Source organism: Mesoplodon bidens, assembly GCF_964165515.1.
Source record: "Mesoplodon bidens genome assembly, chromosome: 19".
Classification (NCBI taxonomy): Eukaryota; Metazoa; Chordata; class Mammalia; order Artiodactyla; family Ziphiidae; genus Mesoplodon; species Mesoplodon bidens.
The window spans coordinates 41,536,475-41,549,214 of record NC_138179.1 but is presented as its reverse complement, the minus strand read 5'-3'; the positions used below and the strand labels follow the sequence as shown (position 1 = coordinate 41,549,214).

The 12,740-nt window shown below is 48.7% G+C and overlaps 1 protein-coding gene across 1 annotated transcript in view; it reads left to right on the top strand.

The window, feature by feature from the left end:
• The first annotated feature begins 2,523 nt into the window (after positions 1–2,523).
• CYTH1 (cytohesin 1) overlaps positions 2,524–12,740 on the top strand; it is an 80,640-nt gene continuing 70,423 nt past the window's right edge. The window contains exon 1 of the mRNA XM_081220307.1: positions 2,524–2,660. Coding sequence (XP_081076433.1) covers positions 2,639–2,660 — 22 coding nt within the window. The 5' untranslated portion in view covers positions 2,524–2,638. The remainder of the gene's footprint in view (positions 2,661–12,740) is intronic.

The following is a 12,740-nucleotide window of genomic DNA, read 5'->3' as shown; positions in this document are numbered from 1 at the left end:
TTGACTTTGTTACAATACTGCTTCCGTTTTCTGTTTTGGTGTTTTGGCCACAAGGCATGTGGGATCTTAGCTCTCTGACCAGGGATCGAACCTGCACCCCCTGCATTGGAAGGCGGAGTCTTAACCACTGGACCGCCAGGGAAGTCCCTGACCCATTTTCAAAGTTCTTGACGTGGGGGAAGAGGTCTGGGGGTAAGTAGCAGACCAGCAGATTCCAGACCCACGGCCAGTGCCCTCTCAGCCCCTCTGCTTCCTGCCTCTGGCTCTCCCTTTGAGGTCTCGCTATGCTCCAGGGGCTGAGGACACAAGTAGCAAGTGAAGCTGACCTGGTGGCTCCCATTCTACACTGTGACCTCTGTGGGCCTCAGTTTCCCAATCTGCGGTATGGAGATAACAGCTCAACAAAGGCCCCAAGCCAGGAATGTGAGCTAACAGAGGGTCTTAGACAGTGACTTGCAGTCAAGTACATTTTACATCCCTACCCAGTGCATTATTCATCTACAACCAAAACAAACATTATCCTTATGGTATGTGATGGACACTGATTCTATCTTGTTCTTATGGTATGTGATGGACACTGATTCTATCTTATTCTATCTTCTCTTCATCCAATGGTGATTGGTTTCTCATCCATTCAGAGTCAGGAGCTGCCATTGGAAAACACCGCTGTAACGAAACAATGTGATTAGCATTCACAGCTGTATTCCTTCCCATCCAAAGGTACTGGGTTTGGGAGTTCAGATCATAGTGAGAGTTAACCTGTGGCCTCAATTGCTTTTCTTCCCAAGTTTTGGTCAGTGAGCAAGAGTTAGGTGAAATCAGTGAAGGTTAAACTGCTAGGTCCACCAGAATCAACCTTTTAGGAGTAAGATAACAATCTATACAAGGGAAGTGTCTAACTTCTGGAACTATTTGAAAGAAACACCTGCCTAAGGAAATGGAGACCACCTTCTTAGACTTTCTGGAGACATCAAGCTTCTCCACCAAAGGCTGGGTCAGACAGCTCAGCGGAGTAAGAGGGATGTTTGTTTGTGAATGTACAATTTTCTTAGCCTCCAGAAGGGTGGGCCAGAGCTGCACCCTGATGGAATGTAAAGATTAGGATCCCTTAGGGTGATATGTTGAAATCCATCCATCCATCCATCCATGTGCAGAAGTCAAGAGGAAGACAACGACAGATCTGTCACTTCAGAGATCAATATTGGGTAGAAGCCTGGATTTTATAGGCAGAGGCTCCATTGTGTGGGTGGGAAACAGGTCCAGGGCATTGAGCTGTTTGCCCAGGTCACAAAGCTAACAGGAAGCAGATCTGGAAAGAAAGCCTAGAGTTTCATCATTCATTTATTCCTTTTCCATGAGGGGAAATTACTTTTCTTTGTTGTCTCTTGGGAGGCATATTTTAGGGCTCACCCAACAGGCTGCTGAGGAGGGTCACAACTCCCCCTGATGGAGACATTGCCAGGTGTCTTGGGCACCTGTCTTGGGCTGAGCTCTCCTCCAGCAGCCCCTGGGTACAGCACGTTGGCTAGGTGTCCAGGGTTATGACCCCCCAGGAGGGTCTTGGACCATCCCTGTGTGATGTGTGATCCTGAGATTCCTTCCAACTGAGGCACTTATAATTTTAATGGGTAGCACCAAACCAAGAAAGAGCGTATGCATCCAGAAGTTGCTAGAAAAAGGGGCATTTTCCTTGATTTTTCTAAATTAAAAATTGGGGAGGTGCCCACCTCCCGGTGAAGAGATACTGCTCATGCTCCCTGAAGGGCAGCTCAGTTTACCAGTGGGAGGGGATTGGTCCGCCCATGGCAGGCAAATAAAACATGTAAGGCACAGTCTAGAAACGTGTAAATTTAAGAGGCCCAGGAATCAAGGTCACCAAAATCCTGAAATGCTGGGAGATGAGGTGCCTCTCTTTGAAATTTGATCTGGGTAAATTCAGAGGACAAATAAAAGGAAGTATAAAGGCAGTGAGCTCATGACATTCACGGTGCTAAGGTTCAGACCTCAGAAATAATGAATTCAAATGCTCTGGTCTCTGACCAAGGACCGGGCGTCTCTGGCAGTCTGGGGAGGGCCGGACCTGCGAGGCTGACGTCAACGAGGACCACCCTGCCCTTCAGTGGCCAGACACGACCTTGGGCCTTTGTGGGCCGCCAGACTCCGTGCTGTGTACCCCAGGCCTGTGCCGCCCTTGAGAAATCCGAAACCCGCTGCGCCCCTGGAGGCGGCCGGGGCGGGGCCTCGGGCTGGGGCGTGGTATGAGGCGGGGCCTCGGGTCGAGGGACCAGTCGGAGGGGCGGGGCCTGGGCGGGAGCGCGTACGCAGGCGCGGGCAGGCTATAGGACGCAGCCCGGAGGGTGGGCGCGCGGGCGGTGAGGGCGGGGCCGCGGGCCTGGGGGCGGGGCCTGGCCGGGCGCGCGTGCGCAGGCGCGGGCCGGGAGGCGGCCGCGTGCTGCGGTGGTGTGCGCGCACGCAGGCGGCGGGCGGGGCGCCCCGCGGGAGGCAAGGGGCGGGTGGCGGGCGCGGAGCCGGGGGCGGGGCTCCGAGACGCGCTGGGCGAGAAGGGCCAGGAGCTACGGGTCCAGGGGCGAGCGGCGAGCCCGGCGCGGAACCCGGCGCGGAACCCGGCGCTGGCACCATGGACGAGGACGACAGCTACGGTCAGTACGGCCCGCGGCCCGGCCGGCGGACGCCCTCTCCCTCGCTTCCTCCCTTCTCCGGCCCGGCGCCCTGCCGCGCCTCTGGCGGCTCGCGTTTCCCGGGGACGGTGGTGCCGGACGCGAGCCTAGGGCGGCCGGGCCGGGCGGGGACCTCCGCAGGGCAGGGGTCACCCGGGGCCCGGAGGCTGAAGGCTGAGGGGCGCTGAGGGGCCGGCGTCGGACTGCCCAGGTCTCCGGGGTCAGCGCCGGGGGTCGCCGGGCTCGGGTCTCTGGGGCCGGGTTCGTAGGACTGGGGTCTCAGGGCCTGGGTCTCCGGGGCGGGGGTCTCCGGCGCGAGGGTCTCGCGACCGGGGTCTCGGGCGGGTTTCGCGAGGAGAGGGTCTCGGGGCCGCGAATTCGGGGCCAGGGTCTCGGGAGGGGGTCGCGGGCCTCTGTCCGGCGCAGGCCTGGTCGCCCCACAGCCCCGCCGCGGGCCCCCGCGAACGCTTAAGTTCCCCCCGGGCATTTTCCGTAGTTTCCGGCCCCTTAGGTGTTGGCAAGTTGTGTGCCCGGGTCCATGTCTTTGTTCAGAAACGAAAATGAGAAAACACAGGCAGCGAACCCGAAGTGGGCAGGCTGCGACCAGGGGGTGCCATCGGGACCAGGACCTCGGCCAACGGCCACTCCAAGGCCCGGGTTGACGATCGCTGCCCGCCGTTCTGTGTGAACGGGCTGCTGGTCCAAAACGCCTGCCTGTGAAGCCCGAGGGGCGCGGAGAAACGCAAGTTTGCTTTCTCATCTGTGCACAGAGACGCGGCATAGTCATCACATCACACAGACAGGGAAAACTTGACAAAACTACCAGTTTCTAAATCCTCCACCAGCTAACCTGATCCTGGGAACTGTTGGCCATCGGCAGGGCATTCCTCCCTCAAATAGCTTCAGATCGCCGGTGTTTTAGAAGGTTCTGTGAAGTGCTTTAGTTAATTTAACGTTTTATTCCTGAGAGATGAAAGAATGGCACATAGAACAAGTGGTGAACTTTTGTGGTTTGGTAGCAGAGTACAGAGAGCACAGTTAAAAATGCTTGTGTGGCTAAAGGGAACCGAATCCTGCTTTATTGACTAATTGACATAGGTGGTGTTTGTTTCTTAAGTTCTGAGGGAGCAAGCTTTGTCATGGAGTATGTTAAAAGGAGACGGGTGAAGCATGTTGTTAAGGTTTTCTGTTATTTATGAGTAAGTCATTGAGGAACCACTGACCGCAGGAAAGGTGGGTTAATGACCCACAACCCTGAGTGGCAGACAGGGGAATGGCCACCACTCGTGGCCTGAAGTCCAGAGCATGTGAGGGATGGGTACCCATCAGATGTCCCCTTGTTACCTTCCAAGGAAAAGTAGTGTGTGCTTTTCTTCTGTGGTTGAAAAAAAATCACCTACTGGCTGGTCCCGAAGGATTTTTTGGCTCCTCCAGGCTTCTGTCTTTCTGCCCACCCAGGAGAAGTCTTCTCCAGCTTTGCCTGCTGCTGTGCCTTCTCTTGCTGTTTAATCTCTTGCAGATCCCAGTGTTCTGCCAGGATTTCTTCGTGCCCTCTTCTGGCGTTCTTACCTACCGGGCGAGGCAGGAAGCTGTTGGTATGGTTGCTTTTAACACAGTGACTGCTTTGCCACCAGTGGCATGAATTTGTGCTTGGACGGGGTGAATGGAAGCAGGGGATATTTGTTTCCTGTGGTGGCTGTGACAGGTTAGCGCAAGCTTGGTGGCTCAAAAGAACATACATTTATTATCTTATAGTTCTGGAGGTCAGAAGTCCAGATTTGCTCTCACTGAGAGAAAATCAAGGTGTTTACTGGTCTGTGTTCCTTTCTGGAGGTCCTAAGGGAACGTCCGTTTCCTTACCTTTTCCAGCTTCTGAAGGCTGCCCACATTCCTTGGCTGGTGGCCACCTTCCATCTTCAAAGCCAGCAGGTAGCATCTTCTCATTTCTCTCTGACCTCTGCCTCTTCTAGTTAGGACCCTGTGATTCCATTGGACACACCTGGATATAGATGAGGATCAGCAACCTTAATTCTGCAATGGTAATCCCCCTTTTGCCATGTAGGGGTAACATGTTCGCAGGTTCTCGGATTGGGACAGGGACATCTCTTGGGTCCGTTATTCTGCTGACCACACATAAAGATGAGGAAGAAGTTCTTCCTTTCTTTCTCTTTATGCAATTTAAAAAAATCATGTTCTTTGTATTTTGGAGGAAACAGAAATGTTGACCTAAAGAAGATTCCCCACCCATAGGGTTTACCACACAAAAAGTACCTAATAGCTCAAGGTAATCATATGAAGAATAAGGCTCCCAGTTCTTTAAGGGTTTGCCTTAGTCTCCAGAACTGTCCATTTCTCTCCTAGGTTCTACAGAGAATTTACCTCAAAAGATAAGACAACTATTCAGATTCCACATTTCAAAAGGAAGTGCGTGCCACGGACTCATAAAGCACATAGAGTGCCAGGTCCAGGGGTTCCCTCAGAACCACTGGTGGTTCACGAGTCAGCCTGGGACACTAGTACTGTTTTTAACATTGTATCTTTGGGGAAATGGGTTATGATTTCCAAGCTACCACCTTGGTATAAAAAACCTTTGAAACATAGCTCATTTATAATAAGCTAAAGAAAGAGAATTAGTCTTAGAGTTTCTCTGTTCAATGAAAGAGAATTTCGAAAACTCACCAGAAGGCCTTTCTTGACTGCATACTCTTTGGTGTCCTGTACGGACCCAGAGACCACACCACTGAGTTCGTCAGCCCTCTCTCCCGTATACTCCGTGATCCTGAATTGTTTATTCGGAGGGTCTTAACTCACTAGACCAGTGCAGCGTGGTTCAGACTACACACGTGGTGTGATAAACTGTACTCTGGAGACCTATGTGGGGTGGGGGTGGGGGGTGGGAAGGACAAACAAAAGTCATTTCAAAGCTTATTTTTTTTTTGGAAAAATGTGGAATTAGGGATTTTCTAAATGCTTAATTGACACTTTAAGAAAGATGTTCATAATGCTTGTGTCTGGCTGGTCTTTATCCCCCGGCAGCTTCTTTCTAAACACTGTGGAGTAATTGGGAGGTGTTTTTTTCCCGTCATTTTACCTTCTTATTAGATGACTGTACTTCCTGGATGTCACAATTCTCATTTGCAAAAGGAAGAGGTATTTTTGCCTTCATAGGGTTCCCTGCCCAAGAAAAGACTCAGTGACTCTGTTCCTCTTTGTGACCTCTGAACTTGAGCAGACATTTTTAACCTGCAACCTTCCCCTTAATGGGCTTTCAGGCCCTTCTGAGATTGTATGCGAGAGTTTTTGTGAATGTGCATTTTTGGAGAGTCTTTAGCTTTAATCCGGTTCTCAGACGGCTCTGACTCTGGGAATTGCTGCTCCAGAGGTTGCCTGTGTGTTTGCCTGCCTCTCTCTTAGGACAGGTCTCGAGGTAGAGATGGGCGGGGTCCATCTAGTAGTAACATCAGAAATGTTAGTGGTGATGACTCTGACAAAATAATCCAATTTCTGAGCATGCAGCGTGCCTTTCAAGGCTTTTACTTCTCAAACACAGATCTTAACTCCTCTCGGCTTTTATTAGCTTCAGGCTGATCCCTATCCTGCAGCACGAGGGAGAAGAGGTCTTTAAGAAATAAGCTTCTCTTGAGAGAGTGGAGATGTTGATCTTAACCAGGCACACCTGCCGTCCTCAGAAGATTAAAGTGAGGTGTTGGCAGTGACACGCATGGGCAGGATGGTGCGTGGGAGCCCGTGGCGTCTAGAGAGATTTGCTGTTTCGTCTTTGTGCCTCCAGAACAAGCCTGGGGCCCAGTACCCAATAGAAGCAGCTCAGCAACTGTTGAGGGAATAACAGATTGAACCAGGTTCCATGTGGCAAAAGTTAACATTCATCGAGCTTGAATTTTTGTCTTCAACCCTCCATCCCAACAGAAACTAGAACACTTTTCTGATTGACCCTGTGCCAAACCAGTTTTCTTCATTTTTCTATGATATTGATGACTTTCATTGTTTCCAGGGTAGTTCCACTCTTAGTGATTTGCGTTAATTGAAAAGAATACAATTACATGAAGTCAGGGCTTTCTTAGAAAATCTGGAGCATAAGGTTACCATAATTACACATTTTGTGGTCTTTAGGGTAGATTTCCAGGGGTGACATTAACATGTCAGAGGATATAGACATTTTGAGAATTCTTTTTTTTTTTTTTTTTTAGTGATACGTGGGCCTCTCACTGTTGTGGCCTCTCCCGTTGCGGAGCACAGGCTCCGGACGCACAGGCTCAGCGGCCATGGCTCATGGGCCTAGCCGCTCCTTGGCATGTGGGATCCTCCCGGACTGGGGCACGAACCCGTGTCCCCTGCATCAGCAGGCGGACTCTCAACCACTGCGCCACCAGGGAAGCCCGATTTTGAGAATTCTTGATGTGTGGTGCCAATTTGCTTTCCAAAAGGGCTGTATCAGTCTACCCTGTTCTTAGCCACGTATGGGGGTATGTGTTCCAGTATCACTGCAAATGTGCCACCGGTGAGGATTAGCATATGAAAGCGTTTTTTTTAACTAATTTAATGGTTACAAATAGCACCTCATTATATCTGTTGATTACTAGCTAGGTTAAAAAAAATTTCTTTTGCATATTTGTGTATTATGACCTGGCTGTTCACATGAGATGATGGTTTCTTTATTTATTTACCTGAGATTAACTCCTTCTTTAAGGCCTCTGTTAAATCAGCTGATTTACGTTTTTCTCATTCTGATATTTTAAGCGTGGGGAAAATATATATTTGTTCTGATTGGGATTTGGGTCAGATTTTGACCATTTGTAGAGTCTCTTATTTACCTTTCCTTAGTTTTTGTCTTAAAGATTGAAGATCTCTCAACCCATATATTGTCTTCTGGCCAGATACAAAATGTTTCCTTTAGGGGAGAAATTGCGAGTTAAGTGGCTTTTATTGGTTTGGGTTACAATGATAAATAGTTCAGTCTGTGGAATCTTAGGGTTCATACCTGCCTGCCCCTTTCTGAATGTCCTGGGTGTTAGTCAAAAAACATCTTGCCAAATAGAGTTTTTTCTTATGTATTTCATGCCTTCAAGATTAGGTAGTTCTCCAGTAAGAACTAGAAGGAGAGCGCCTTCTTATTCCAACGTGAGAGCAAACATAGAGGTTACTTGGTGGGGGAGGAGGGTGGGAACGTGTGTGTGTGTGTGTGTGTGTGTGAATGAATGAGAGAAACATGAGGCAGAGGACGGAAAGCTTGAGGCTGAGAGCCGTGTGGCTGGTGGAGTCTCCACTCCTGTAGCCCTCTTCACCCCTTTCCTGCTCACTCTCCGAGGCAAAAGTTGTGGACAGGGGGCTCTGAAAGAAAAGCACTTTGCCCAAACCTGTCCATCTGCTCCATTGCCACACTGCCTCTCGACTGTCTCTCTAATTATTGTCGCTCAGTTTCAGTTGCAATAATAGAGGTCTGGAGGAGGTGGAAAATTATTTAGAAATTTTCAAGAAGTGAATCCCACATTCTTTGAAACTGCTGGTAATGTTGTTTTCCTTCTCTCTTCCCATGGACTAAAAAAATGTAATATAGGGTGAAGGCTGTGTAGGGGATTTTTGTTATTCTTCATTATGCAAGATGCTGCGATGCTCTGTCTTTCTGCTTTTGTGGTGGTGAGATGGCTGTGAGCTGCTTCCTGTGAGGCCTGGCTGCTTTAGCGAGGGTCAGGATGTCACCTTCCTTAGCCCAGTGCTTTCTGCGTCTTCCACTTTTTTTTTTTTTTTTGAGTCTTCAAGAAGATTTCTATGGGAATTCCCTGGCAGTCCAGTAGTTAGGACTCTGCACTCTCACTGCTGGGAGCCTGGGTTCCATCCCTGGTTGGGAAACTAAGATCCCACAAGCCGTGTGGTGTGGCCTGGCCCAAAATAAAAAGGACGTTTCTATTTCAAAAGCATGCCTTTATCTGGCATTGTTGCAGTCTATATTGTTTTTTTTTTTAAATAAATTTATTTATTTATTTATTTTTGGCTGCGCTGGGTCTTTGTTGCTGCACGCAGGCTTTCTTGTTGTGGTGAGCGGGGGCTACTCTTTGTTGCGGTGTGCAGGCTTCTCATTGCAGTGGCTTCTCTTGTTGCGGAGCACGGGCTCTAGGTGTGCGGGCTTCAGTAGTTTTGGCACGGGGGCTCAGTAGTTGTGGCTCGCGGGCTCTGAGCGCAGGCTCAGTACTTGTGGCACATGGGTTTAGTTGCTCTGCAGCATGTGGGATCTTCCCGGGCCAGGGCTCGAACCTGTGTCCCCTGCATTGGCAGGCAGATTCTTAACCACTACGCCACCAGGGAAGCCCCTGCAGCCTATATTGTAATTACTAAAGTTGGGTATGAATGATGGAATGGTTTAATGCTATTAAAAAACTTTCCCCTTCAGTAGTCCTGAAACAGGCTTGGTTTCTGTGAGCAATTTATAAAAGCTTATTCAGTCAACAAGCACTAGTGACCACACCACGCAGCCCCTACTGTCACAGATGCTTCGAGTCGAGAAGGAGGAGACAGACGTGGAAGAAGGCTGTGAAGGAGAGTATTAGAGTGGATGTGGCAGGTGTACAGGAAAACTCAGGCACACAGAGGAGAGCAGTTCTACCTGGGGTCAGGGTGGGGCCAGATGGGGCGGAGGACAGTTCACAGAAGAGCTGGCACTTGGGCTGGATTTTGAGTTGAGTTGGTGCTAACTAGGTGGATATGGCGAAGAAATACATTTCATGCAGAGAGATTGAGCAGAGGCCAGGCGAATGGAGTAACCGGCTCCTGTGGGGAGCTGCAGATGGTTCTGTGTGCCCGCGGGGAGGGCGGGGAGGGTCCCGAGGGCTCCTGCGTGGGACCCAGGACTTTCTTCTCTGTGCCACAAGGAGCCATGAGGGGTTGGGCTGGCCTGTTTCGAGGTGATGATTTTGCATTTTGGAAAGATTCCCCCGTCTGGTGTGGTGCAGCTGGGCAGCGTGGAGCCCCTCTGGGAGCTGTTGCAGGTATCCGGGCGGGGTAGAGGATGGGGCCTGAGTTAAGGCAGTAGGTGTGGGAGGAAGGGGGGAACGAGCACGAGACTGGGTAAGGACCTGAAATTGATAGGATTTGGTTGCCAGAATTTGGGAGGGACAGAGCTTCGAAGGACAATAAGGAAACAGGATGAGGCTCGGGGAGACCGACCACTTAGAGAGTGTCTAGACTGAGTGAGCAGAGTGGAACGCAGGAGCTCAGGTGAGGACACACTGAGTGGAGGCATGAGGTTCGTACGGGCCTTCCACGGGGGGGGGGTCCATTTAGGCAGCTGGATTCGGAACTGGAACTCAGGGAATTACCAACACACCAGTGGGAGTGGAGGCAGGGAAGGGGTGATGTGACATGCTGACTGAGAAGAGGTCCAGGGTCGTCATCTTGGGCGTGCCACCGTTGAAGGGCTGGGCAGAGGAAGCGGCCCGAAAAGGAGACTGTGCAGTTCTATATATGTGTATATAGAACTCTTTTAAGAAACTAGATGAAATGAACAGAGAGGGGGCAGCATCTAGAAGGCAATGCAGAATGGAGAGGCTTTTGTTTTAAATGTGGGGACACCTAAGACTGTGTTTAGACTCTTTCTTGGAAACTACTCTGAACCAGTCTTGGATTAAGGTTTTCATAGACCATGTGCTGTGAACCCCATGTAGGATGGGGCTCATATTTCATTTTGTCTGTTGAGGCTTTTACACACAGCAGCTGCCAGACTGCATGTGTTTGCAACCTTTTTAGCTTAAGTTATTTCCTCTTATGATCTCTGCTTCCCTGAAATACTTTTTCCAACAGCCCTAATGATTGGAATTAAGAGAGTGTTTTGATTTTTAGCTGTATTCTTGCATTTTCAGCTGCCTGCTTGACGTTTCCCCCGGGTATTCTATCATCTCAAATTCAGCATCGGAAGGCGATGTTCTTCCTCTCTCCCTTCTACTCTCCTCTCCAGACTCCCCCTCCCCCCCTTTTAAAAAAACTTTTATCCCCATTTACTTATCACCCCAATTACTCATGCTTGAAAAAATACTTGATTCCTTTGTCTTTCTTGCCTTCTAAATTATTTTCCAGCTCTCCATCATCTGTCCATCTATTCATCCCATTTTCATTATCTTCTTTGTGTCGGGGCATTTTCTTGATGCCGAGGCTATGAAGAATTTTAAAATACGGGCCCTGTTTTCAAGAAGCTCACAGTGTAGGGGGGTTGATGAATTGAAAAATTTCAGTGAAGAATATATGACAGATGCTCTGATGAAGATATAAACAAAATGCTGTGGGAGCCTGGAGGGTTCTAGTTTTCAGTGTGTTTTGGGTGAGATATACTTTTGAGTAAACCACCTAACTTGGGGATGAAACGAGGTGGAAGCATTGCAGAGCATGTGTTACCACTATAACTATTTTTGCAGCAGCGGTTAACTGCTTGCTCTGCGCTAAGTTCTCTGCTGAACAAACATCTTCTGTACATTCTTGTTGAGTCCTCACAGTAATCCTGGCTGGGGGGAACAGTGGCCGCGCCCTCTTAACAGGTGACAAGATAGAAAGGTTAAGAGATTTATTTATAAAAGGTGACCTGGCTGATGAGTGGCAGAGCTGGCACTGGAACCAGATTCTCAGACGGCAGAGCCTGTGTGCTCACCACTTCTGCTGCCGGCCTGCTTGTTCTTTTTTTTTGTTTTGAATTTTAGTATAGTTGATTTACAATGTTGTGTTAGTTTCAATATACAGCAAAGTGATTCACTTATACAAATATATATATTCTTTTTCAGCTTCTTTTCCATTGTAGGTTATTATAAGATATTGAATGTAGTTTCCTGTGCTGTGCTGTACTCTAGGTCCTTGTTGTTTATGTTTTATTTATAGTAGTGTGTATCTGTTAATCATAAACTCCTAATTTATCCCTGCCTCCACTTTCCCCTTTGGTAACCATATGTTTGTTTTCTGTGAGTCTATTTCTGTTTTGTAAATAAGCTCACTTGTATTTTTTTTTTAGGTTCTACATATAAGTGATATCATATGATATTTGTCTTTGTCTGTCTGTGACTTCACTTGGTATGATCATCTCTGGGTCCATCCACGTTGCTGCAAATAGCCTGCTCATTCCTATTTCCTATTATTTCACACCCCTCTCTTCACTTTTACATGCTTATACATGTAAAAGGTATACATACCTTGTATACTTTTTATAAACTTTCTAAACTTTCTGTTTTTCTCCTGGAATTAGGAGTTCCAATTCCATGAGTTCTGTGTCTTGATACACTTTGGTTACTTTTTTGGTTAAAACCTATGTTGCAGGTTATTAAACAGATGTATATTGAAAGAGCCCATTGTTAATTTTAGGGTTGAGATTTGAGGGGTTAGGTAGATCATACAGTAAAGCCTGTTTCTTTCTCCTAGTCTGTTGGGTTGTGTTGGCTTCTCCTGGGGCCTCTGGTAAATGGGGGCTGGTGTGGCGACAGGAGTCACGCTCCTGGCCTTTGAGGGTCCCCTGGAGCCAGACACGTCCTATGGTTGGGCAGTCAGAGTTTATATGTGAAGCCCAGGTAACCAGGTGAAGGTTAATACAGGAGTCCTGCCTCCTGCAAATCTGTCCCGAAGCTGGCCTCTCAGCCATTTCCAGGCGCCTTCTAGTGTGGTGCCTCACCTTTCACCCCTTAGGACAAAATAGAAGAGCCTGTTATATAGAGAACAAATGTATGGACGCCAAGGAGGGAAAGTGTCGGGGGGGGAGCGCGTGGGGGGTGGGAGCTGGTGGTGGTGGGATGAATTGAGAGATCGGGATTGACATATATACACTAATATGTGTAAAATAGGTAACTAATAAGAACCTGCTGTATAAAAAAATAAATAAAATTCAAAAAAATAAAAATAAAGAAGAGCCTGTTGAGAGAGGAAACCCAACAGTGAAACAGGAGACTGCTGTGGTGGCACAGTATTTCTTCAGGGGAATGATGGTACCTCCCAGCATCACCCCACCTCCGCCACTGCTGCTCTAACTTCGTAGTTTGTGCCTCCTGTCAGGGCCTTGTCCGTACGACAATCCCCTAGAGG